At 29.8% G+C, this 26651-nt stretch overlaps 2 protein-coding genes across 9 annotated transcripts in view; both read right to left on the bottom strand.

The window, feature by feature from the left end:
• LOC139094244 (melatonin receptor type 1B-B-like) overlaps nt 1-26651 on the bottom strand; it is a 131577-nt gene that overhangs the window by 74100 nt on the left and 30826 nt on the right. Inside the window, exons 2-5 of one of the 3 annotated variants that reach the window (XM_070645226.1) lie at nt 9403-9433; nt 9248-9291; nt 7772-8026; nt 7560-7700 (exon numbers count right to left, since the gene is read on the bottom strand). The gene's annotated coding sequence lies outside the window, so the exon portion shown is untranslated. Of the gene's footprint in view, nt 1-7559; nt 7701-7771; nt 8027-9247; nt 9529-26651 lie in introns of those variants that run through there. The other 2 variants (XM_070645224.1, XM_070645225.1) reach the window with 2 other exon arrangements.
• Nucleotides 15923-26651, bottom strand: part of LOC139094243 (uncharacterized) — a 36206-nt gene continuing 25477 nt past the window's right edge. For 2 of the 6 annotated variants that reach the window (XM_070645220.1, XM_070645219.1), the window contains 14 exons: nt 25984-26167; nt 24385-24740; nt 23801-24127; nt 23157-23424; nt 22768-23090; nt 22478-22603; nt 21625-21819; nt 21170-21544; nt 20686-20814; nt 19111-19306; nt 18379-18458; nt 18064-18318; nt 17760-17899; nt 16108-17501 (listed from right to left, as the gene is read on the bottom strand). In XM_070645220.1, coding sequence (XP_070501321.1) covers nt 17343-17501; nt 17760-17899; nt 18064-18318; nt 18379-18458; nt 19111-19306; nt 20686-20814; nt 21170-21544; nt 21625-21819; nt 22478-22603; nt 22768-23090; nt 23157-23424; nt 23801-24127; nt 24385-24740; nt 25984-26167 — 3113 coding nt within the window. In that variant the 3' untranslated portion in view covers nt 16108-17342. Of the gene's footprint in view, nt 16016-16107; nt 17502-17759; nt 17900-18063; nt 18319-18378; nt 18459-19110; nt 19307-20685; nt 20815-21169; nt 21545-21624; nt 21820-22477; nt 22604-22767; nt 23091-23156; nt 23425-23800; nt 24128-24384; nt 24741-25983; nt 26168-26651 lie in introns of those variants that run through there. The other 4 variants (XR_011544761.1, XM_070645221.1, XM_070645223.1 and 1 more) reach the window with 4 other exon arrangements.

Genomic DNA, 26651 nt, shown 5'->3' with positions numbered 1-26651 from the left:
ATTTCATGCAAATTTTCATAAAATGTAAAACTTAATGCAATTCTTACGTGCTTTTGAAAAGTTTCTTTTTTTGCAAAGAAGGAGCTAAAACCACTAAATGTTATTGTTAGGCAAGCAGGCCTTTTCTTATGATTAAATTCTGTTGTTTTTATGTAACATATGCTATAAATTTGAAAATGAAGTAAACCTAGAAATAACAAAATTATTCTGCAAATCTTTGGAGTCGTTTTTGTTTAACTTATTAAACAAAAAAAAAATAATGTTTATATTATAGCAAATAAAGAAGTTTTATCTATGGAATAAATAAGCAAATCATTCGTTAAATTCCCAAAACATCTATCTCGAAAAGTAGTAAGTGTAAAGTATATAACAATATAACACCCTTCAACTCCCAGGTGTGAAAATTAAAGCTACAAATTTATTTCCTTACTAAAATACCTTTAAATTTGTAAAGAATTCTTACTCATTCCTGCTTACTTAACTCTTTTTATATTTATTATTTTTATACACTTCATTCGCAAGGCACTTTATACACATCATAAAAAATTACAAAAGTACTCGTTCTTATCGAGCTACTTCAACGCATTTTTGTCCGAGCGATCAGTAATTGATTATTAAATCAATTCCCGACATACAAAACAAGGTCACTTTCAGATTCACAAAACAAAGATCTAGTAGAATCCAGTTTACTTTCCGACCTATAAAACAAGATCCATTAGGATCCAGGTCACTTCCAGACCCACAAAATGAGATCCAGTAGGATCTAAGTTACTTCCATACCCACAAAACAAGATCCAGTAGCATCCAAGTCACTTCGAGAAAACATCAAAGAACATTAAAAAACACTGATTGGTTTAAAACATTTAAATGCCCGGCGCCGCAATAACTTTACGGAACTGGTTTTTTAAAACCATTCCGAGCTCTATACGATGTCTATCGTCAGCCGATCGACCGACCGACAGATCGAACAAAATGTCTTATTAAGCTATCTTTTTGAAAAAAAATTCAAAAATGCGCTAAAAATGTAATTACTTTTCTTTCGCTCTCTTTTTCTCAGCAAAAGGTTTAACAACATGTGTATTAAAAACTTGAGTACGTATTAAAAATTGGATTTTTTTCGTTAAACCAAATTAAACTCAAATGCTCTTTTTAATCATACGCTCTTTATTGAAAGAAGGAAGGAACATTAGATTAGCCTTAAGGTTTATTTTGAACGTTATGCTTAATGTAGCTCTGGATAAATATCTTTAAAATGGTTCAAAATGTTGAAAGTATTCTTTTAGATTGTATAAATTTATGTGCACTTAGAAAATGATTTTCTTAAACTGTTATTCTATTAAAAATTCCTCCAATAGAAATTCCAAATGAATGATGTAAGTATGTATTCACTAGTTCACTCCAAGGTTTTCTTATAACGGTTTATGAACTTAATGAAACCAAGTGATTGCGTTTTACGTTTTTTTCCTCTAGTAAGATTGAACATGTACATATATTCAGGATCGCATTAAAAGTATGAGCACGTTTATTATTATTAACGAGCGTATTTTCCCATACTCAAAAATTCTTTATAACTGTATCATGTTGAGATTTAATACCATAACAATATACTTTTGAGTTTATAGCATTGATGTATGGATAAAGTGATTATTAATATAAAGCGATGATATTAATGTAAATAACATTAGCATAAAATGCAAGTTTAGTGCATCATTAATAAGGTATGTAATGGAAAAATTTTGGTTTGAAACCGATCATTTATATCTTTGACGTCCTCTTTTAAAAACCATTAAAAACCTATAGCTATTCATATTATTAAAGTCCAGAACTGCACTATGGATTTTGCAGATATATGAACACAATTATGAACTTTTTATATGTTTCCTGAGAAATCGTTACATAAAATTTTCAGAATTCACTAATTCATTACAACAATATCACTTTCTCATTCACAGATAGGTATGCCAATTATTTGTGTTTTTACTATTTGTACAAATTCCCAAATTGTAAAACCCAAATATTTGTACAAAAATCTCAATGGTTTTACGTCATATTATAAATATTCTATGCACTTTGGCTTCATACTATTGGGGTAAAACATCCAAATATTTGGGGTACACATAGTAATTCAAAAATATCAAAATATTTAAGTATTTGCATTGAAATCTCTATTCAGATCAGCGGAATTTATTCAATATTTTTTTAACAGTGCTAATAGAAGCACAGTATATTTTAAAATTTAATGTATGGTCACATTAAAGGTTGAGTTCATTCATACTTATTCTATTCTATTTATTTTTACTGTTTTAGAACAGAATTTATTCAATAAATCAAGATTTCAATGTGATTCCAATTTTCTATGCTTCCTTTTTCAATGCCACATAAAAAAAAACTTTTTTCTCTTATCCACAATTTATTTCCACTGTATTTCAATCGAGATTGTGCACACAAAAAAAAATTTAAAGTTTTCATTTTTTTAGTTTTTGGTTTTTCTATGCTGAATTTTTCTACTTCACATATCAAATGAAAAATGCAATGCGAATTTTTTCTATTAAAACTGGTCAGCATCCAATATGAGCATCCAGATGGCTTTAATAGTTTTAAAAGAATTGAAACGAAATTCCATGACTGCAGGTAGAAATATAATAAACTGATTGGAATTTCGCTGGTAGATTAGTGAGGCTGATAAGGGATTTTTTAACGAATTTTTGAAAAAAAAATTTGAGTTCGAGTTTGAAGCAATAGCTCAGTACTATTGAGTTACTGGCTTATCACTTGGTTTGATAGCTTAAAACTTTCTCTTTAATTACGTTAATTAATGATTTTAAAAATTTAATTTTCCCATAGACCTTTGGAAATTTTTCGCTGGGTTAGTTTTCCCTTTTGGCAAATAAAAAAATTTTTTTGTTAAATTTCAAATAAAATTAGACCGTTAAATTTCAAGTAAAATTAGATCGTTTATTTTTCCGAAAAATTTGAATACTGATCGCTGGGAAAAAATGTGCTTAAGTCCCTCGATTAATAAGTGCATTTTATGTTCAAGGTTGTGATTTTTAATAACCAATTATGGACAAAATAGCTAAAATAAGAATCACAATAAAACGAGAGAGAAAATTTCACAAGCCATTTCAGTAGACCTTCCCAAAAATCACTCGGAACCTTTATTTTTTCGAATTACGAAAAAGAAATATCTCGCATATTCAGAAAGTAATACATTAGTTATTAAATTAAAAAGAAGAATAAGGAGCTTTTGAGCATTATCAAACTGCTTTCATTTTCTTTCCAATTTTCACGCATCTTCAAATTTCTCTTCCTGACTGCCATAAAATAATAGAAAGCAAAGATGCGAACAGAAAGTGCTGCTTTTATCATCAAAAAAGAAACAACAAAAAGGAACGAGAAAAAAAAATATCTGATATATCTGATATTGCTTTCCTTCTGTTGAGCTAGAGCTGCAGAATAAAAGTACTTCCCGAAAATGATTTTTTATGAATTTTTGTCACGACTTTGCCTACTCAATCAGTATTTCTGTATCAGTGATAATATATATTACACACAAGATGATGAAGGAGAACCGAGAACAAATTTCAAAGTCATGTGCCATTTCTCATATCACTCTATACATACGTGTCTGTCTTTGGATACAAAATAAATGTATGTCATAGATACACATCGCCATGGCGTGTCATGAAAGCAATTTAATATTTCATGGTCATATTATTATGACAGAACGGAACCTTCGACGAATTATATGAACAGGAAGGAATAAATGGCAGAAAGCACATTTTTGATGTACGTACGCATGAAAAAAAAATCAGAGCACTAACGAAACCAACAAAAAAAAATAGAAAAAGATAGAGAGATTGAAACTCATCGTGTTGATGATGATGATGCTTATTCAGTGAAGTGTGGAAGAAGATCAATATGTATGTATGTTCGGACATTAAATAATTTTTTTTTTTTATATTCTTTTCTTCCATCCATTCAAGCACAATAGAATGAAGCACAGCAGCAGTCTCTCGACTTGACACAAAATGAAAAGCGATGGGAACTTTTTTTTATTCCTCTTTACTCAGCTTTTATTCTTTTATTATTATATTGCGTTGCTTATTAAGTGATGCAATTCATAGATAAGAATATATGGGAGAATGAGACCGAAATCTTTTCATTCTTAACAGTATATGCTATGCTCTTTTTGCTTTCGAAAATGGAAATTTATAGTCCTTAAGATAAAATGATGCTTATGCTTATGCTTTGACTTGTCTTTTTCTCTTCTCATTCATATTTCTTATTCAACATGGTGATGCTTATTTTTGTTTGGTAAATGGTAAGGAAAAGGAAATAAAGAACGTCCATTTAGGAATGATAAACCAATGAAGCTATATCTTTATGTCCCGTGCATATTTCTTTATTATCAACACAACGACTTCCTTGCATACATCCTCTCTATTTTATTCCTTTATTTTCATTATTATCCTTCGCTCACCCCACTCATTTTGGAAGCATTATGGACCTTTTGTATTTGTATCTATTTGAGGCTTGTACACTATGGAAACAAAATTTAAAAATCTTTTTTCATTCACACGTAGGACAATTTTATCATTTTGTTCATTCATCAATGGACCATGTGATATTGAATATAGATATGATAAATTTTCTTCAATTTGCTAACTTAGTTAACAGAAAATTGCTTAAATATAAATATTTGTGATCACAAAGAAAAAAAAAAGCTCTTTTATTTACACCAAATGGAAACTGATTCATCTGTAGGTGGCGGAAACTTCTTTATTTTTGTCGCTCGGATTGAAATTTCATAAATAAACCAAATTACTTTTTAAAAGTTTAATATTTGCAAAAATGTAATGAAAAAGTTTTGTACCGCATTGATTTTTACTGTTTGAGTTTAAAATAGCATCGAATTCAAAAGTTTGTGAAATTTTTCCTAAAAATCGTTCAGAATTGAAAAAGACATTTTGATCCACAAGTTGCTTTAAAATTCGGAAAATACAAAAATTTAAAAACGTCCTTTTTGCACTAAGTCTTTATTATTGGGTGCTTTCAGGTAGAAATCAAAGTACTTAAGGTTCTGAAAGCTCTCTAAAACTTAAAAATATTTATTGAAAATTTTTCTTCTACGAAGGCTCAATTTAGTCTTGCTTGTTTTTGGTAAATTTAATATGAGGATGGAGATTTAAAAAAAAAAAAATCACCTTTAAGCACAATGAGAAGAAATTTTCTTCATCATCGGTGATAAGCCTTTTCCAGGTGCAAAACATTTTTTCACAAAGCATCAAAGTGAATTTAATTTGACAATGTTAATGTAAATAATTTATGACATTCTCAATAAGTTAAAAGTTGTCAAACATCAATTAATTTTATTCAGATATTCTGAATTTTCTTTTGTTCTCATGAACAAAATTACGAATGCATTAACAACAACAGTTAACAATCCTAAAAAAGTTCTCTTTTTGCCTTATTTACATCAGTAACAATAAAAGTACATTCCGAAAAATTCTCCTATTTCTTATTCCATGTCTTCAAACAAATATTCTTATTTCATTATTTTGTGTATTTTTAGTCAGTCATTTATTATTATGGAGAGAAGTGTATTCGATTCACCCCATATATGTTTTTATCAAAGATTGCTAGCGTTAACCGTGTGCCAAAGATTTATTCTTTATTACTTTTTTCCATTTTCCATATATAACACATGTTTTTTATTTAGTTCTTCATTCATTTTTCTCGTTGTTGATGCAGGAAAGTGTGCAAAAACAAGCACAAAAAAAAATAGTTTGCAATAACATTAAAATTAAAATTGGTAAATTTATGGTAATTGTTAAGTCATAAAGCTCCAAACAAGGAAAGTAAGGAGAAATCATGATTGTTTTTATAAAATTAATGCAACATGAAATGGGAAGGAAAAACTACTTTCATATAATAATGAATATTTTATCATAATCATTGTTTGTGGTAAAAGCAAATTATATACCAAAATGTTTTCTCCTATGCTTCCTACTTGCTACTTTCATATAATAATGAGTTTTCGATCTATTCTGTTTAATATTTTAAACAATTACATAAACATGTTGTAAGTAAAAATTGGATAGGAGCTTTATGCTTGTCTCTTTTCCTATTTCACTGAGTTTTGATAAAAAAAAATCAAACAAATTTTTTGATCATGTAATTGTTATGATTTGACTAAGCAGTGCAACATTTAAATAAGCCTTAAATAATAAATATAAAAATTATATCTACCAAATTTCAAGTGAAAGAAGAAAAAAATGCTTAGAAAATCATGATGATTAATCAAGAAAATGTTTGATACATCATATTAAATTTTAATTTCTATTGCAAATTGTGCAGGAAAGAAGAGAGTAAAATTGATTTTTAAGAAAGAAATTTCCCTTCCATCTAAATCTTCAATAATTTTAATGATTCACTAATACTGTGTGTGTCTAATCGTATTGTGAAACTAATACTTCGAAGTAATTGATGTGAAACAATATGCATATCATTGATGTCATATTTATTATTTTATATTAAATGAGTTTTTGTGAATAAAATGTTTGTGTGGATTTCTTTTCAAAGCTTTTTAAAATTTCATATGAATATTTTTTAAATTTTTTCTATCTCTTTATACCAAATGCCAAGAGTATTATGTATTAATGAAGCAGTATAATAATAGAATCGAATTTTAAAAGGTAATGATAATCTTTAAATAATTGAAATTATTCTATTTTTATATTTTTAATCTCGTTTTTCATAAATATTCTTTGAAAAAAATACACTCAATTTACTTTGGTCTAAGCTAAGAATTTACATCTATTCCTTTCATTTTGAAATATTCATATCTATTACTTTCATTTATCCAGCAAAAACTTAGAGTGTTTGTCAACAGCGGCTACAGACGGACTGAGAATTTAGTGGAATGGGAATCCAGAAGAATGGCCATCAAATAGTGTACTATTGAATACTCCGTACAAAGACGGAGAATTCGTACAAACTTTGTGATGAGGCCAGCAACAGAGTCAGATGGAAGGACTTTTGTAGAAACCTAGGCTCCATATCGGAGCATGGTTCCAGTAAGTAGTAAGTATTTTCATATTGAAGTCTTTTCTAATATAAAATTTCATAAAATATTAATGGATTTTTTTTATATTTATGCACAACGTGAACATGTTAAATGACAGGTCTTGAATACTTAATTTAATTACCCGAAGAGCTTTTGGTAAAAAATTAATAACGAAAAAACGTTTTAAGGTCTACATCAGAAGAAGAAGGCACAGAAAGTAATTTGCTATTTAGGCAGTAAATTTTTCTGAAATGTAAACAAAGCGGGAATGTAAAAATCAAATGTATCTCTTAGTGGCGAAATTTTTAAGGACTGCAATGGACTCCTAATATATCTTAGATACAAGTTTTTTTTCGAGAACTTAGTTCTAAATTTTCGTTTTCATTGCACTTATGTTTTTTTTATCTCAAAAAATATGTTTATAGGGTTTTTCGTAGAAAAATCAACAAAAACGAGATCTGACTATATGTAAGTAAATAGTTGGACTCACCCTTGATCCTATAATATTCATGCGTCAGTCATGACATCAAAAGACTTCCTCACATTATTGTTTTTAAGTAAGCTTTTCCTTGTCACGTTAGGAACGAATAATTTTGTAAGATGAGATTCAGCAATCGAATTAAACTTATTACTATAGATAAAAAAAAAAAATAAATAAAATAAAATTAAAAGACTTTTTTCGAAAAATGATACAAAATTTACCTTTTGCTCCTGGTTTTTTTAATTCACTGATTTCATCTTAACTCCATTATTAATTGCTTCCGAAAACTCATTTTCATCTTTCAGTTTTTTTGAGACGATAATGCTATTTCTGTATGAGTCTGGTGATCCATCGTTAATGCCTAATTTTGATAGTAGTTTGAATCCAAGATTGCACGTTTTCATGTTTTTATTCACTATTCTCATCAATTCTTGATTTCAATCGATGTTGCTGCTGCTTATTCATGTCGTAAAAAACTAGAAATGAAATGAATTAATAAAAGAAATAATTAAACTAGTAATAAAGCGAATAACGCTTATTCACATCATACGTAGATCAGAAAACTGTATATAAAAGGCAAAATGAAAAAAAAAAAAAATTACAAAAGTCCTCGTGTTATTGATCGAGGCACTTAAGCGCATTTTTGTCCCGGCGATCAGTAATTAATTTATAATTCACTTTCAGACCTACAAAACAAGATCCAGTAGGTTTATCGAAAAAATATACAATAAAAATAAATTTTTCTTATAACGGTTTTCTGGGATTTAAACTTTCTAACGGTTTTGCTAAATTCAAAAGTTTCCCGCTAAAAGTTGTTCATGCTTTGTACTGAAGACAAAAATTTATTAATTATAGTATTTAGACAATGTTTCAAGATTTTTTAATGGCCGTCGCCGCAACAACTTTATGGAATTGAGCTATTGCAAAAAACCAGAGCTCTCAACAATGTCTGGTTGCTGAGATCTCGCGTTCCAGCCGACCGAACAAAGTGTCCACAATGATCTAGATTTGAAAAAATTACAAAAGTCCTCGTGTTATTGATCGAGGGACTTAAGCGCATTTTTGTCCCAGCGATCAGTAATTGATTAATAAGTCACTTCTAGATCTACAAAACAAGATCCAGTAAGATCCAGGTCACTTTCAGACCTAAAAACCAAGATCCAGTAAGATCCAGGTCACTTCCAGACCTAAAACACAAGATCCAGTAAGATCCAGGTCACTTTCAGACCTAAAAACCAAGATCCAGTAAGATCCATTTCAATTTCAGATCTTGAAAACAAGATCCATATAAAACTTCCACAAATGTAAGAACTTCATCATTTAACGGATTTTCATAATTCAAACCTCATAACGGTCAAAAAATTCAAACATTGTTCAGTAAACACTGTAAAAACATCGAAAAACATTGAAAAACACAGTAAAACAACGTGTTGTTGTATTGGTTGTTGTTGTATATGGAAATAAAAAATTGCTAATTATAGTATTCATGCATTGTTTTGATTCTTCTAAATTACCGATAACCGAATAACTCGATAGAACTAATCTATCAAAACAAACCAGAGCTCTCTACGATGTCTAGTTTTCGTGATCTCGCGTTCCAGCCGAACGAACAAAGTGCATTATTAACGACTCGTTTTTATAAGCAGTTATTGAATTTTTCACATAAATGTATTCACTTTTTTATTCTTCATACTTACCGAATTTCCAATCGTTGTTGCTGTTCCGTGATGATATCCTGAAGCTAAAAAGAAGAAAGAAAAATACGCAATTAATTACTAAAAAATAAAAATTTTGTTGATGGAAATATTTTCACGATTTAATTAATTTTCCTCTTTCAGTTGACTTTACTCACCATTTCTCTTGTCTATTCCGTCTTTATTTACCTTATACATGGATTAAAAGTAAATTGGATGGTTAAAACCTAGTTAAAACTAGGTAAAATAATTATTTTTTTAGAGCACAAAAAAACACGTTGCGGTCGGCTTAAGTTAAAAAAACTTTTTATCTAGACATCATAGAGAGCTTGGAATGGTTTTAAAAGATCAGTTCCATAAATTTATTGCGGCGCCGAGGATTTGAAAGTTTCAAATCAACGCATAAATACTATAATTAATGAATTTTTGATTTAAATACAAAATGTTATCAACTTTTTGCGGGAAAATTTTGAAATTTGTAAAACCGTCAGAAAGTTTGAATTCCAGAAAACCGTTATAAGAAAAATTTATTTTTATTGCGTATTTTTTCGATAAATCTAAAGGATCTTGTGTTTTAGGACTGGACGAATCTTTTTTTTTTTTAAGGTCTGGAAGTGACCTGGATCTTGTTTTTATATGTCTGGAAACGGCCTGGATCTTGTTTTAGGTCTGGAAGTGCCTGGATCTTACTGGTTCTGTGTATTTTTTTTTTTTTTGTATGAAAACTGATATCTATGAATCAATTACTGATCGCTGAAATTTCCTCACTAAATTATCATGAGTACATCCTTCCTTCATTTATTCTATGTTTTATGACGTTCATTGAAATATATATATAATAATTGAAGATCATTATGGCCTCTATTTATAACTAGAGTATCGGGAGCGCCCGTGGCGCCGATCTTTATAATTTTCACCTCCATTCCTCCTAATACCCCTCAATTTTCGGCTTCACACGACTTTACAAAGCTTCACATTACGCCCCATTCCCCCTGATACCCCTCATTTTTCAGCTTCACATGGCTTCCGTTTTTGCATCAGTAAAAGAATTGGGTGTTTATAATATAGATTTCGAATAAATATTTATTTGTGGTATATTTATTTACAATTTTGAACTGTAAAGGTATGAACAGTGAAAAATTTTAATAAGCAATTTTATACAATGTACCAGAGTTGGCAGGACTTTAAAGTTGAGTCCGGACTTTCAAAGTCCGGACTTTAGTGGAGTCCGGACTTTAGAATAGTCCGGACTTTGAAAGTCCGGACTTTGGGACTTTGGGAGTCCGAAAAGTCCCATACAAATTTTTTTTTTTTTTTTTAAAGTATTTTAATTATTTTTTTTTCGATTACACTGCGTAACCCGAGCTAAAAAATTGATTTTTTTGACATTTTTTTCGGTTACACTGCGTAACCCGAGCTAAAAAAGTGAATTTTTTGACATTTTTTTCGGTTACACTGCGTAACCCGAGCTAAAAAATTGATTTTTTGACATTTTTTTCGGTTACACTGCGTAACCCGAGCTAAAAAATTGATTTTTTTGACATTTTTTTCGGTTACACTGCGTAACCCGAGCTAAAAAATTGATTTTTTTGACATTTTTTTCGGTTACACTGCGTAACCCGAGCTAAAAAATTCAATTTTTTGACATTTTTTTCGGTTACACTGCGTAACCCGAGCTAAAAAATTGATTTTTTTTGAAAAATTTTTCGGTTACACTGCGTAACATGACTTGAAAAGTGGTTTTTTGGACTTTGTTACGCAGTGTAACCGAAAAAAATGTCAAAAAATTCACTTTTTTAGCTCGGGTTAAGCAGTGGTACCGAAAAAAATGTCAAAAAATTCACTTTTTTAGCTCGGGTTACGCAGTGTAACCGAAAAAAATGTCAAAAAATTCACTTTTTTAGCTCGGGTTACGCAGTGTAACCGAAAAAAATGTCAAAAAATTCACTTTTTTAGCTCGGGTTACGCAGTGGTATTCGAAAAAAATGTCAAAAAATTCACTTTTTTAGCTCGGGTTACGCAGTGTAACCGAAAAAAATGTCAAAAAATTCACTTTTTTAGCTCGGGTTACGGAGTGTAACCGAAAAAAATGTCAAAAAATTCACTTTTTTAGCTCGGGTTACGCAGTGTAACCGAAAAAAATGTCAAAAAATTCACTTTTTTAGCTCGGGTTACGCAGTGGTATTCGAAAAAAATGTCAAAAAAATCAATTTTTTAGCTCGGGTTACGCAGTGTAACCCAAAAAAATGTCAAAAAATTCCCAAAGTCCCAAAGTCAAAGTCTCAAAGTCCTAAAAGTCCGGACTTTCATAGTCCGGACTTTAGTGGAGTCCGGACTTTCAAAGTCCGGACTTTAGTGAAGTCCGGACTTTCAAAGTCCGGACTTTTGGGACTTTTCGGACTTTTAAAGTCCGGGCTCCAAAGTCCTGCCAACTCTGCAATGTACTAAATAATAATAATTTTTACAAGCAAAAACTGGCAGATCTGTTGCCTGTGCCTGTCAAAGACACCTATTTTTCTTGCAAACTAAGTTAAAATTTATTAAATTTATAAATATACTCCTTCTTTTCATCATTTCAAAAATATTTGAATCGAGTCATTAAATTGCATTGCATTCAAGATATTATACACACAAAAAATCACATTTTCATTCATGGAAAAATTTTCTATAGCTTCAAATTAAAACATTAAGAAAAAAGCAAAAATGAACATCAGTGGTTTTGGAACAAAAACATTTCAATTTCACTTAAGTAAACTTCTAGTTCGACTTTTTTATGTGTTTGGAAATTTCTAAAACATTAACCTGTATATGTATACGATGTGAACATCTCTCAATTACTGTTGAGAATTAGACAACAAGACGAAGAAGTTATCAATGGAAATTTGTTTGTTCAAAGTTACGCAAGAAGAGATTTTATCTAATTTTCTTCAACTTAAAAATGAGTTCCCTTCTGATACGCCATTCATTTCCCTTCCCTCACTCCTCTGCTATTTGTGTATTATTTTTTTTAGTCTTACTAGATGAAAAGAAAATTTCTTCTTTTAGTTACTTTTCCCTTATATTCAATGTTAAAAGTATGCTATGGAATGAGAAAAAAAATGACGATAGAAGAATAAAAAAACTCTAGAACATAAAGATAAATCCATGAGCAATAAATATAAAGACAGAAATATACAAAATTAGTAAAATTTCTTAATGCGAATTCGACTGCGACAGTAAAAAAGTAAAGTCTAAACGACACATACATAAGGAATAAACATAAAAATAATTTTTCGCTTCACATCAAATCTTAATAGATAATTTGCTTCATATGATGATGACGATGATTGCCATTTTATTATTTTTTCATGATCAAAATCGCAATTAAATAAATTGAGCGAAGAAGCTCTTTCATTGCCTCATGCTTTTCGCATATGAATTGAGATGAGAATATTTTTTTTGTAAAAGGAGCTTCAGAATACTATGCGACTTTCATTTCACTAATAATTCAATATGTGAATTTTTTTTTATGAATTACGAAATTTTTATGAAACTATAAAGATGACTTATTCTTGTTGAAAATAATTGTTATAGAATATTGTGAAAGTTAGCAATCAATGAACGTTATCAGTTACAATTTAATTAAAGATTTATTGCAGAATATAAGCAAATACGATAATCAACAAGATTCATTATCCAGAAAATACTTACTTGGTTCCTTGACGAAAGCACACGGGGGCCCATCGCCGCATTTAGAATTCGTCGAAGCTGGATCTGTCTTTAGATAACTTCTGTCAGTTTCTAATTCCCAGCACTTTTGCATCGTTGCTCACGCAGCAATCCCATGAGCCTTTTGGTCTACCTCGAGATTTCTTTCCATCCAGAAAGTTACCAGTTGTCACTTTAAGTATTGAGGCATCATCTGGCCTTCTATTCACATGACCAGCCCATTTTAAACGATTTATTCGCAGAACTGTAACTATATCGGTCTCCTGAAATAACTCATAAAGTTCATTATTATGTCTATAGGGCCGTTAATCGTTCTCAATACACGTCTCTCGAAGACACCAATTGCTTCTTCATCTGCCGCCGCAGTATTCCAGGTCTCAGATCCATATAATACAATTACTCTGATACAACCTAATAGAGTTGTACGCACCATATCCCGACTGTATCCGTTTCTGTACTTCCAAACTCACATCCGATGTCGAATTAATCAAGGATCCAAGGTATTTGAACTCCTCCACCATTTCGAAACGTTTTTCATTCACGCACAGGTGACTGCCAATAAGCTGCTTGGTTCTTGCTGAAGCAGCAACCAGTAATATTTTGGTGTTTTCCTCGTTTACATGCAATTCCAACGTAAGTGCTTTTCGTTCTAGCTTGGAGTACGTGTCTGTGATGGATCGAATATTCCGTCCAATAATGTCGATATCGTCTGCATATGCTAGTTGTTACGACGATTAGGAGTATATTCAATATCCTTCAATATTTCTATTCACAATAAATGTTTTCTGTCCCTTAATTACAATTTTATGCTCCAAAATTTTCTTTTAACTATTTTTGAAGGAGTAAAGGAACAATGTAATAAAAGTCTTCAGTGGGAGCAATATTAATTATTTGCCTTCGATAAAAAGGAGCACCTCAATAAAATCATGTACTTTAATTATCGATATTCAAGCGTTGATGAAAGTCAAGCAAAAGATGTGCCTTCCAAAATAATCGGATTACTAATTATAAGGAAAGTTTCTCGATGATCAAACTTTGCCATTAAAATCCAAAAGTGCATATAAAACTTTCTCTTCGTGTATTAATAAATGAAAAAAACAGCAGAAGATGAAAATTAATAATAAATCGTAGGCAACAGCAGAACGACATAATTTTAAAGTTCTACATCTTTGTTCTCTCAATTATTCGTCCCACGTGAGGTAATTTAGTTGAAAATCTCTGCACGAATAAATTTCTCTTCCTCCTTTCTTCATCCTGATGTCTCTTATTTCAGTTTAAGATAAATGAGTAAGTTTCTGTAAGTGAGTGAATAATAAGATTTCTTCTTTGCAAGTGTCACGTAGATTTCAGTTAAAGTTCCGTTTTTACTTCTTTCATTATTCTTTTACTCGACCGTACTATTATAAAATTAACTAATGCCACCCTGATTAGAGATTTATGACTGACAAGAAAATATTTTTTAACACAATTCTAACTGTATTTAATCTTAGCTCAACACCTACACAAAAATTTAGAAATCATATTCACACCAAACTTTCAATTTGAGTAAATATATTACATTTAATATTTCAGTGAATTCAGCTAAAAATGTGTGCTCATGAATACCAATCTAACAGTCGATTGACAATAGCATGTCGATTGGTATTATCAGTGACGAAAAACCCCAAAAAGAACACTTTAAAAAAAAAAGTTTTAAAATGGACCCTCCTTTGCATTTTTTTGCTAAGCAATTACTGATTGTTGCGTTCATAATGTGTTGATTTGTAGCGAACCTGACTAATTTTTACGATCTAAACGGAGCTAGTGATTCTATTTATCTTTTTTGAACAACGTGTGGTGTGAATATTCCCATGAAGTGTGATCTGCTAGATTACTAGTTTTACAGTTGGCGTGTAAAAATAGCGTAGAGTCAAATTTTTGATTTTCTTTTATGTAAATTTTTTTATTCTATAACAACAAATTCTAAGAGAAAAAATAAGACCTTTGTCCACATTTCTTTGTATTCTTTACATATGTATGACATCATTCATTTTAATTAAGTTTAGCTTATAAATCATTGTTTGCCATACTTCTACCTATCAATATCCTATACTTTACATATTATAAATCATAGAGGGAAACAAATAATGTCAACATTTATTTGATTACAAAGGAATGCAGGAATATATGTGCGTAGATATTTTGTATTTTTTATACAAAATAACAAAAGAAGAAGAAAATATATGAAAACCATTAATCACGTTGAGGTGAAAGACATATGACTGTGAAATCGTGACAAGACTTTAGAATTTTCTCGATGATTCACTTATAGCACTTTTTCCCAATCATATTCATACCAAATTTTACTTTTTGTTTTTGTTCACTCAAGAATTAACAAAAATTATTATATTGAGACCGTTTTCACGTGCGCATGTATTGAATTTGTTAAGATTGAAAAACCAGTTTTAACCGATACACTAGTTTTGATTTCCATTTAATTCGCACCTCGAGGAAAATTTTTCGAGCACAAGTGAGATTTTGAACACATGTAAGATATTAACAAGACGGATCTGGAAGATATTGTATGATATTGAAAATTAGCTTCAAGGGAGTTTTAAACTGCTTTAAAATAATATAGGTGAATGACTGCATGACTCAGGTAACATAATATTTTATAAATTACGACTGTACTTACTGTATGATCTGTATAATTCAGATCCTCTAATCACTCCGTCTGCGTCCTATATTTCCTCTTAGATTTTTTTCTCGTCTGTCTCCAAGTCTAACTCCTGTGAGGGACACAAAAGCTTTCGACTGTGCATCCTCATGCAAACTTTACATGTGAAACCGTTGGACATTTCACTGATTAGTCGGGATACATAGTTCGGACGCCAACGGTGTTTTTAGCGGTGTCAGGTTAAGCTACGAGAATATTTATTTGACATTTGATTAGCTTCGGAGTCAGACTTCGGCTTGCACAACCCTTAGCTTAGAAATTTTAGTTGCAACTAGATTCAATAGATTAAACACAAAAGAAATTTTGGAAGTGAATTGATTAAATTTTGGAGTAAGCCTAGATTTGGCCTAGATATAGTAAAAAAAGAATACGAGAGAGATATAACAAAAAAAAAAAAAAATGAATTGAAATTTATAAACAACTGTCTAAGACATTCGCTTTATACCTTATTAAACTTTATTTCCTTTCTTTTACCATAAATTATTGTTTTCAAAGTTCATTTTTTACAGCGTTTACAGCGTTTTTCTTTTTTGCATCATAATTCACGAGCGTGGTAGATAAAAATGAAAAAAGTGTGAGAGAAGAACTGGAAAACGGAAAAAAGTCACGAAAAAGTTTTCCAATTCTTTACATGATTTTTTTTTAAACGGAAGATCTTTTTCGCTCTTAAAATATTTTTTGCTTCTTACTATATAGTATACTATGTAGTAAACTAGTGCGGTGCAATGCACATTAAAATCTAAGATAATTTTAGAATTAAATGAAATTTTTGTGGTGATTAATAAACTAAAGACAAAACTTTTCTTGTGTCTCGTGCACATAAAATTCTATTACAAGTTGCTGTAATGTAATATATTTGATATAAGTTGAAAATAAATTTATTTATTTTTTTCGTTCTCCGTCTTTTGGTGGTAGGATTTACACTGCGAAAAAATGTTCTTGGGAATTTATTAATTTTTTGATATGTATTCATAATTTGTTACAATATAATTTGGAAATGCAGTGTTGATCTGTTGGTTTCTTAGTTTGTTAATTGGCAATTTTATATCGTGTTAATAACTTAAGCTCAACAAGCCAAAAAAAACTCCTTTGATTTATTGCCTTACTTAATTGAACATATTCAAGAAATAAGCATATATTATATACTTCGGTTGCCTTGAAAAATTTCATAAATAATATCTCAATAAATTCAATTGACCTAATAACCTTAATGCATGTTTTGAATTAAAAATTTAATAAAAAAATATGTTGAATAAAACAATGTAGTTTTTCAATCTGACAAAGATGTCACGACTACTAATTAAAAGTGATCAAGTGGACAAATTAAATCCATGAAAAAATGAAGAATGCAATCACATTTATTTTGAAAATTGTCGAATAGAAAATTTCATCTAGTCAGCTACCTCAAAAAATTTCTCTACGTGCATATCAACTAAGTGTTCATTCTATGTATTTTTGTGACTATTTGTCTTCTCTCACTTATATTAATCTTTGAAGCAGTAAAAGTAAAGGAACAAAGAATATTATTGCACAATAAAGTACATAAATACTAAATTTAATTGTAATTAATGTTCATAAATGCGACAAACTGATTTTATCGTTCCGTCATTACTTTTCCTTCTTTTTCGTCTCGTTTATTATTTTTTTTATTATATTTTCATTTTTGCTCATGTTTTAGTAATAAAATTTATTATTCTTTATCGGAAGCTTAAGTCCACTATATTTTGGTGCATTAACGATAATCTTAAATGTACATCGTGTCTTATATCCAGCTGCATCGCGTGCCTCATAAATTATTTGATGACTTCCAAGACCGAAGAGACTGCCTGGAATCTATTATTGAGTTTTGGATCAAGGTTGCGTTTGTTATATTTTAATTTGTTTATTTTAATTTTTATGTTTTTGGCGCGTGCATAGAAAAAAGATGAAGGAGAAACAAAAGAGACGGAGAAAAAAAAACATTTTAATTTTAATTAAATTTTCATTAAACATTAATGGAGCACATCAAGCTCCTTCATTCACTCATTGTTGCTTCATGCTTTTCTCCCTATATAAATCCCACAATATATTGAATATGAACCCTTAACTCACATTTGTTTGTGTAACATCGGTAACTTTCACATTATCAGAAAACTTGGGTTCAGTCCAAAATACATTGATACTCTCATGGTGCTTCTCTATTTTATGCTTTTGTGATGGTGGGCAATATTCAACGACTGGTGTTTCACCATCTTGCATGAATGGGATAGTAAAATAAAAATAGAAGAGAAATTACAACGGAATTGAAATTAATTACCCCAAAGATGAATTTTTTTTCTCTCTACAGTTCCTTTTTCTATTATACTGTGTTTCATTCATTCATTGTAAATATTTTATGCCATACTGTATAACTTACCGACAACAAAAAATGTGGTCGTACAAGCAACTGTTAGCTTTGTAATGGGATGCCTTGCTGTATATGTTATGTTCAGTTCACCCAAACCAAGTACAATTTTATCCACATTCTTAATCCATAATGGCTTAATTGTTACATCACGTTTAAAGTTCACGTCTGTCTTTGGCTTTTGCAATTTTACCTCCACCTTATCGCTATGCGGTGGCAATTCAACGATCTGATTCGATGGACAAATTAACTTTGGAGTTGGATACTCTGTAGACCATATAAAGAAAATGTGCAAATTATACAAAAAAAAAAAATTATTTTTCTTACTTATACAAATTCCATCATCTAGGCCATGCCATTCGCCATCTTCACCGCATGTCCTTAGGTATGTCCCCGAAGTTCGATAACTTTTTAATTAAAAACAAAATAAAATCAAATTGGAAGTAAAAAAGCAGAAATGAAATAAATTCTTCTTCTTTGATAGAAGATTAGGAAATAAGAACATAGTGTAGAATAAGGATATTTCCAAGATATTTCACTGTGATGATTAATATGTCTTTCAATTAATCTGTTATTAATAATTAGCTAGAGATCCTGAAATTTTTATTATTGTTTTGTCACACAGAGCTGATTAATTTGAAGGTAACAATTGCAATTATAGTCATTACATCAAGATGATTAAATTGCAAGAATTGAATATCAAATAACAAATTATTATTAGTTATGATTCAAAGAGCAATGTCAGTTAGATTATACATTTTCATAATAGAAAAGCAAGCTGCATATCCAAGTTACTTACAATAATTACAATAACAAGTCCTTACAATAATTTCCTGCTCAAAATTTTTCTTTTATATATTCTTTAGAATTAATTAACTCAAGTTTTATTGTAAATTCTTGAGCTAAATATAATATGTAAAGAAAATTGGAAAATAAATATTATGGAAGCTTATTACCTAAATTTTTATTAAATCTCATCTGTATAGGGAACAATCCTTATCGCTAATATTTTTAGCTTTAACCGAAAATTATTAAATCAACAACAAAATTAAAATTTACCTTGCTGGACACCGAAGGACACATTGACTACCCGGGCGATTTGTAACAATAAGACGTCCAGTTAAATTTGAGTTATCCAATGGTCTTGTACACTCAAGATAACCGTGAACAGGAGGAAATAATGGTGGACAAGCCACTGTGCTTGCCTTCAATAGATTTTCCATGGTTGTTTCATTCTTGAGTGACTGCTCCATTTCTGTATTTGATGAGATTTATTGGATGAAAAAGTTTGTTTTTAAAAATTAATTTCCATTGTTTTTTGTTTTCAGTAATAGAAAGAAAAATGCTATAAAGAAGATAATGTGATGATAAAGTCTAAAGTAGAGAGAACATAAAAGTCCCGACCTATGTGAAGATTCACTTCCTCATTTAAATGTAAGCCTTAGCAACATAAAAAACTTCATTCATTTATTGTTTGACAAAAGCACTTAAGCTTATTGAATAGTGAATGCTGTCGATTGTTGAAGTGCATTAATTTAATTCTCGTGTCCTTTATTTGCGTTCAAACTAAAGAGCATGAAGTAGATTGAATTCAATGATCAATAGAAAATATTCTATTAACTAATGGAAATTCAATTTCTTTATGGAGCATAAATTGTAAAAAGAATTGCCAATACAGCTTGAATTCTTTGAAATTTTTATGTTCATTTAACAACTTGTGAATTCTCTGAGTAGAAAATAACTTTTGTAAACTTGAATGATATCAATGAGTTGTGTCATTTTGACAATAATCTTTAAAAGATTCAGAATACTTTTAGAACGGGATTAGGGGTGTCGATTACAAATCCCAAGTATTTGGGATTTGGGGTATTTTGTAAGGATTTGGGATACCCCAAATACTTGGGTTTTGGACCCAAGTACTTGTACAAATCTTAATAAAATAGAATTTTTCCTATATTATTATATTTTTTCATATTATTATTTTTTTAGTTCTTCAAAATTTTATTATTCATTAATATTTTCATAAATATTTGGAAAGAAAAATCTAGGGTTGGCCAAAAAAAACTACAGATAAGCATGTTTTTGCCAGCCCGTAGTTGAAAATGCATCCAAGTGAATTTTTATTATATATGAAAATTGGTTTTGATTAATTTTAAGTAAATTATAGTGAAAATTCCATTTACGAGACTTTTTAAATTTAATGTAGAAAAATCCAGTCAAAAACTTACAATTTTCGATAAATTTTCACTTTGATAAATGAAATTTGAGGTGAAAAGCCATAAATTTCCAGTATTATTCAAATTTTTGAAGAAAATGTTGGCCAAAAATCTGACTTGCATATAGAAGCGTTGACCTAAAATCCCAGAAATTGCGCCTATTTATAATGATATTTTGTTCTTATTGGGGATTTGGGATTTGTACAAGTATTTGGGGTCCTCGGATTTGGGTATTTGGGATTTGTACAAATTCTGAAAACCCAAATAATCGACACCCCTAAACGGGATGGTTCTCAAAAATTCTTGTTGCTTTGGAATAGAAAGTACATTAAAAAAAGTTTATTTAAAAATACAAATCCCAACCTTAAGATGTACATTAATGTTCGCAGAAACACCGTTAAAAAAATTTAATTCTCACCAATGCATTTGTATTTATCATCTTCTGATAGTACAAAGCCTTTATGACATGAACAAAAGAAGCTACCATTTGTATTTACACAGGTTCCATTTGAACAATTTCCGTTGTCTATTTCACATTCATTTATATCTAGATAATAATGAAAAGAAATAAAAAAGCACATCATAATGGAAGGAGATGAGAACATAAACTAAGTGCCATTAATTTTCGCTACTTTTCTTCCTCTCTTTTCACATTAAATGAGAATATCTTCATTAAAGGTGATAATGACGTTGTTTTTGTTCTTAACAGATTCTGACACAAAAGAAATATTTCTATTGTACTACATATTTCCCACAAACAAACAAAACCAAATTGAAGAAGAAAAGTAAAGAAAAAAATGATGCCATTAAGTTCATGACCCAATTATTAAAGTCATTACTTGTTTTTTGGCCCACATAACTATACAAAGCTCACATATCGTTATTTTTATTTATATTAATACCTTGGCAATCTCCAACGGTCTCATTAAAATAAAATCCATTCAAACATTCTGATACAGAACTTGCACCATCAATGATATCATAATTCCCATCCGTATCATCACTATCGTCATGACTAAACTTCCTCGTCTTATAATTATCTTCATAGTTATCATCAACATTGTTCTGAATCATGTAATCATTGAATTCATTCGAGAATGGTTGATCAGCACCAATATCACCTACACATTTGTATGATCCTATTGTGTTAATACATTCATAATTGCATCTTTGTTCTTGTTCTATTGATTCTTGTAATTGACATTCATCGACATCAGTGCACGTCTTCCAATCAATGTCGAGTTTAAATCCCACCGGACATGAACAAAATGCTTGTCCTAATTAATTGAATCAAAAAATAAACATGATTGCAATTCAATTATATCATCATACACATGTCTATTGATAAATCATTTACCGATTGTACTGTGACATGTATGAGAACATTCACCATTGTTGATTGAACATAAATCTATTTCCTCACAACTGTGACCGTCTTGTGATAGTTGAGTGCCATTAAGATTTTCACATGAGCACGTGTAGCTCCCGAGACTATTATAACATGTGTCTTGACATGGTCCGTGACCGCCACGCAATAAGCACTCGTTAATGTCTATTGATGTTATATCATGTGAATGAAAAGGAAGGAAATGATATCAATAATGATGTACATGTGTGAATGTCTTATACCAAAAAAGTTGTTCAAGAATAGGTGAAATACGAGAAAAAAAATTCTAAAGGTAAGGTAAGTTGATATTTTTTTGAGCATAACATTCAACTTTTCTTCCTAGATATTTTAGAATTTAATATAGTAGAAAACAAAACGGGCTGTAGGCTATAAAAGCTTTCTGATCATGACATCAGATACATTCTATAGGACAAAGATAAAATTTTCTTTATATTGAGATAGGAAAATTTGTTTATTCTATAAACAATAAATGGAATATAAGACTTCCTGTTTGATAATATACTCGTAATATTTTTCAATAAGGGACATTTGCATGAAACTTTTATAACTCCGAGGTAAAAATGAAAATTTCAATCTTTAATAATAAAACAATTTATGATAAATTCAACCTTCATAAATACAAAAGCTAGGAAGATTTCATGGAAGAAAATATTTAAGATAGAAATTATTTTCTGAAAATTCGTAAAATTAAGATATATGCTAAAAACGCAAGATCAAAATATTGTAGTGATAATTGTCATTATTTGGATTTTTCTTTTCCATCATATGTAATTTAAATTCATAAGAAATATTTTTTTCTTACCAATGCATTTTCCAGCATTGTCTAATTGAAAACCTTGCTGACATAAGCATTTGTGTGCTCCGACTAAATTAAAACATTTCCCATGCTGCCCACACATGCTAGGATTCTCCTCACATTCATTGACATCTGTAGACCAAAATAAATAGAATTTAGTGTAATAAATCCATGAGTTAATGGTGATTAATAACAACCACAAATGGTGTCAAAAAAAACTTTGAATGAACTTTTCGTTGCAATTATAATTGACAAAAATTCAGAAAAGAAGAGAATTGAAAAAAAATTCAATTTACCGAAACATCGAGTGCCAATCAAACGGAATCCTTTATGGCACTGACACTGCACTTCCGTTCGATTTCCGCTTTTTATGCATAATTGCTCACATTTTTGTGCTTCATAACTATCACATTGTTGCATTTTCAATTCTGAATGATTTTTGTTAGTGTAAATTTTTCGACACAATGGGCTCTGTCCAATCCATCGATGCTTTTTGCATACTAAATTTTTATTTGCAATTGCTATTTGTGTGCGTTTGAACTTTTTAATTAATTTGTAGCCATCGTGACAATGATATTCTGCCTCTAGAAAACTTCTCCCGATTCCCATCATTTCATTCCTATTTGATTTGTAAATTTAAAGGAAATTTTTATTTTTTTAAACCATGAAGACAAAATAAGCCTACCGAATATATTTGATATCAGCATTTGCAATTCGTGGTGCTTGAATGAATTGAGCTTTCATGCATGATAAATCTCCAATAATAAATTTTCTTTTTCGTCTTCTTCCACTTCCTTGCTTTGAATGTTTATTGATTTTCATTTCATTTGTTTTATTCTTATTTCCACTACTGATAATACTGCTCTTTTTCCTGCTTTTACTCTTGATTTCATTTTCATTATCGTTATTTAAATTTAAACTTTCCATTTTAACACTCTTCGCCTCATTCAAATCTGTATGTGAGAAAAACTTTTGTTTCAGCTAATCATATAAATATTCTACACACAACACACAGCACACTCATTCATTCGAATTTGATAGTTTTTTGTGCACAACAAAATTTTTTTTTGTGAATTGAGAGAAGGAAAATTTTGCCTGAAGTGCAAATTGAGTTAATCGATTTGAACAAGTTGCAGGCATTCAATTGCAATTTAAATATTTGAATTTGATGTTTAATTAATTTTCTTGCATTTTAAATCAATTTTAGAGAAAATCCTTCTCGTCCATCCACAAAATGAATGTTTGAGTTAGTTAGTTTGCTTCCATATTTAACTCTTAACATTTAAAATATAAATTTTTCAGAATAATTTTTTTTATTTGAAAATTTACCTCCACTTTTTAAATCTCTACCCACATTATCGATATTATTAACAGTCAATATTTGTTCATTTGTTGATTTATGTAATTTTGGACCAACATTTTGTACAAACTCATTTTCACTTTTAATATTCCATAAATTTACATCACTATCTCTACTAACATTTTTATTATTGTTATTATTATTATTATTATTATTATTGTCGATAACTGCTTCTACCATTTCCATCACCATTGCATCAGTCATTGTTGTTGTGGAAACTGTTGATGTTAAATGTAATTTTGTTTGTTTATTGGAATTATCATCACCATTTTCATAATAATTAAAATTATCATTCACTATTTTCAAATTATTGGGTTCGTCCCACATAAATAAGGATGAAACGGTAAAAATAAAAAAAGCTGTTATTATTAATCATATGCATATTGCTATAATACAATTAGATAAATAGATTTTGTAATCATGAAACGAAACGATACAAAGCCTTAAAAAACACCATCAAAACATGTATGTAAACAAACTGTAATTCCTCTATTGAAAATATTTTCCTCAAAATCTAATCAAATATAAGATGAAAGACAAATATTGTACTAACATTCTTTCCTCGATGTCTGTATACTAGAAGTTATCATAGAAACGTTTGAGACATTCTCATAATTACTTCTTCCTTCGATGTCTTCCATATCATATCTACTGAAGTTTTCATTTTTTACACCACGTACATCCTCTTCTTTTTGTTTTGGCTGCTTTCGTTTCTTCTTCCTTTTTCTTTTATTTGAAAAAGTTTTTCTTTTTCCTGCCGATGATGTCTTCGTTTTGCTTTGTGTGATTCCACTTTCATTGTTCATTTGTAACTCAACCTGCAGTTCTGTTGATTGTTCTGCAACTTTTACGGCTCTTTCATCTTTTTGTGCTTTTGGCATGTGCTTCTTTATTTTCGTATTTCTCAACCTATCAAGGAAATGACAGATAAAGACATATGTATTGCAATAAATGATTGCTGGCTTAATATCATCAAGCGTCTTGTTCTAAATAGAAAACATTAAATTTTTCAAGATCACGAAATTTCATGGCCTTATTGACAAAGTCATGAAAAATAAAATTATATTTAAATATTTTGTTAATAAACTTTGTCGTAATGCTTTGATACTCATGAAATCCTCGAAAAGATTAATGTCTCTCCTAATATCAAGTCGTCGGATACAAATTTTTTCCATCGGTAGCAAGAGAGCACTTGGCTTTAACTTGAACTTTTCTCTCTTCAATTTTCTAGCTATTTCACATCCCATACTTTTGTATTCATTTTGTGCTTACTGAATAATACATGAGTAATAGAATGAGGCTTCAGGAATAAACTAGAGACATAGAGTCAGACAGAGTAACACATAAAGGACAATTTATATTCATCTCTTGTCAGTTACCCTTCAAATTAGTTGAAGTTACTTCAATCGGTTACTGTCAATGACAATACAAATAACTTCAAAAATTTTTCAGCTTCTAAAGTGCTTTATATTTAGGTTGATAATGAGCTGAACAATAAATATAATGTCTAGATATAAATTATATGAAATTGCTATTTCAATTGAACTTTTTCGCAGTTTAGAAGGGAGAAAAATTAGCAGTTCTTGATGCTTATTACTGCTAAATGTGATACCGGTGAAGAATGAGAAGTTTTCATGCACATTTGAATCAATCGTTAAGATTGTATGCGATGAAAATAAACCACAAATTTGAGCATCATATGAAACAATTTAACATGCTAAATGTAAATGCGACTGACAAAAAAATTTCATTTCATCTCCCATCTACCTTCTCCCTTCTATTTAATATAATGATATTCTCATATGTCTGAGATCACTCAGATTGTGAATGAGCCATGAGAAGTATATGGGGTGTAAATTTTTTGTATTTCTAAATCAACTTTCATTTTTCTGAAATAAGACGATGCGAATGATTCCGTGATGAGTCTTATTCTCAGATATTATCATTATTGCTATTATTATTATTAATATTATCATTCAAAGGAATGTTTTATATTTATTATAACGAAACATAAGGAATGTTTTATATACACATGCCAACATGGAAATAAATGCACGAACTCTATGAACAGCTATCTCGCAATTGAATTGAGAATAAATGTGAATGTGAACACAATAACAACTTAAGTCAATTACTTTGATTTCCTTCTTACCTCACAGAATTTTCTTCAGCCTCTGTATCCTTTATTTTCTTGGAACTGTACAGTTTTTTCATTAAATTTTCATTATCTTTGTTTTTCGGTGAGTTTGTTGTGAGACTTTTTATCTCATTATAATTCAGTTCTTCATCCTCATCGTACACATTCAAATCGTTATCTGATACAGAATCAGAAGCACCTGAAAAAATATATAAAAAATTCTTTTAATTAATTTTTCACTATTCCCCATTTTTAAAAATAATTTCCATAATCCGTTGGCTTTTAATTCACAATTAAATGATTCTGATGGAAGACAACGAATGGCAATATGCATGAATAAAAAGAAGTAAAAAATGTCTTTTAATCAGCTTTGTGTATAGCTTTTCTTTTGTGTGTGGTTGCAACTAAAAGATTTATGATAAAAAGGAGACGAAAAAAAGGTTGCGAAAAAGAAAAAACTAAACAGCTTTTATCTTTTTTCTTTTCGTCGTCTGTCGCTGTTGTTGACGTAGCCTCACTTCTTTAAGATTTTTTCTGTTACTGATAACTCCTCGTCATTTACACACTTTATTCCCATCAAAAATCATCATAAAAAAATTATTTTCATTATTGAATGACACAGAAAGTGGAATATTAAAAGGCACAATATTCATGACGATAAAAAATTGTCAGTTTTACAAATG

This window comes from Chironomus tepperi, unplaced genomic scaffold (genome assembly GCF_022539635.2).
Source record: "Chironomus tepperi strain 1889 unplaced genomic scaffold, CSIRO-AGI_Ctep_v1 contig_354, whole genome shotgun sequence".
Lineage (NCBI taxonomy): Eukaryota > Metazoa > Arthropoda > Insecta > Diptera > Chironomidae > Chironomus > Chironomus tepperi.
The sequence above is the reverse complement of the archived record's forward strand: the minus strand, read 5'-3'. Positions and strand labels throughout refer to the sequence as shown.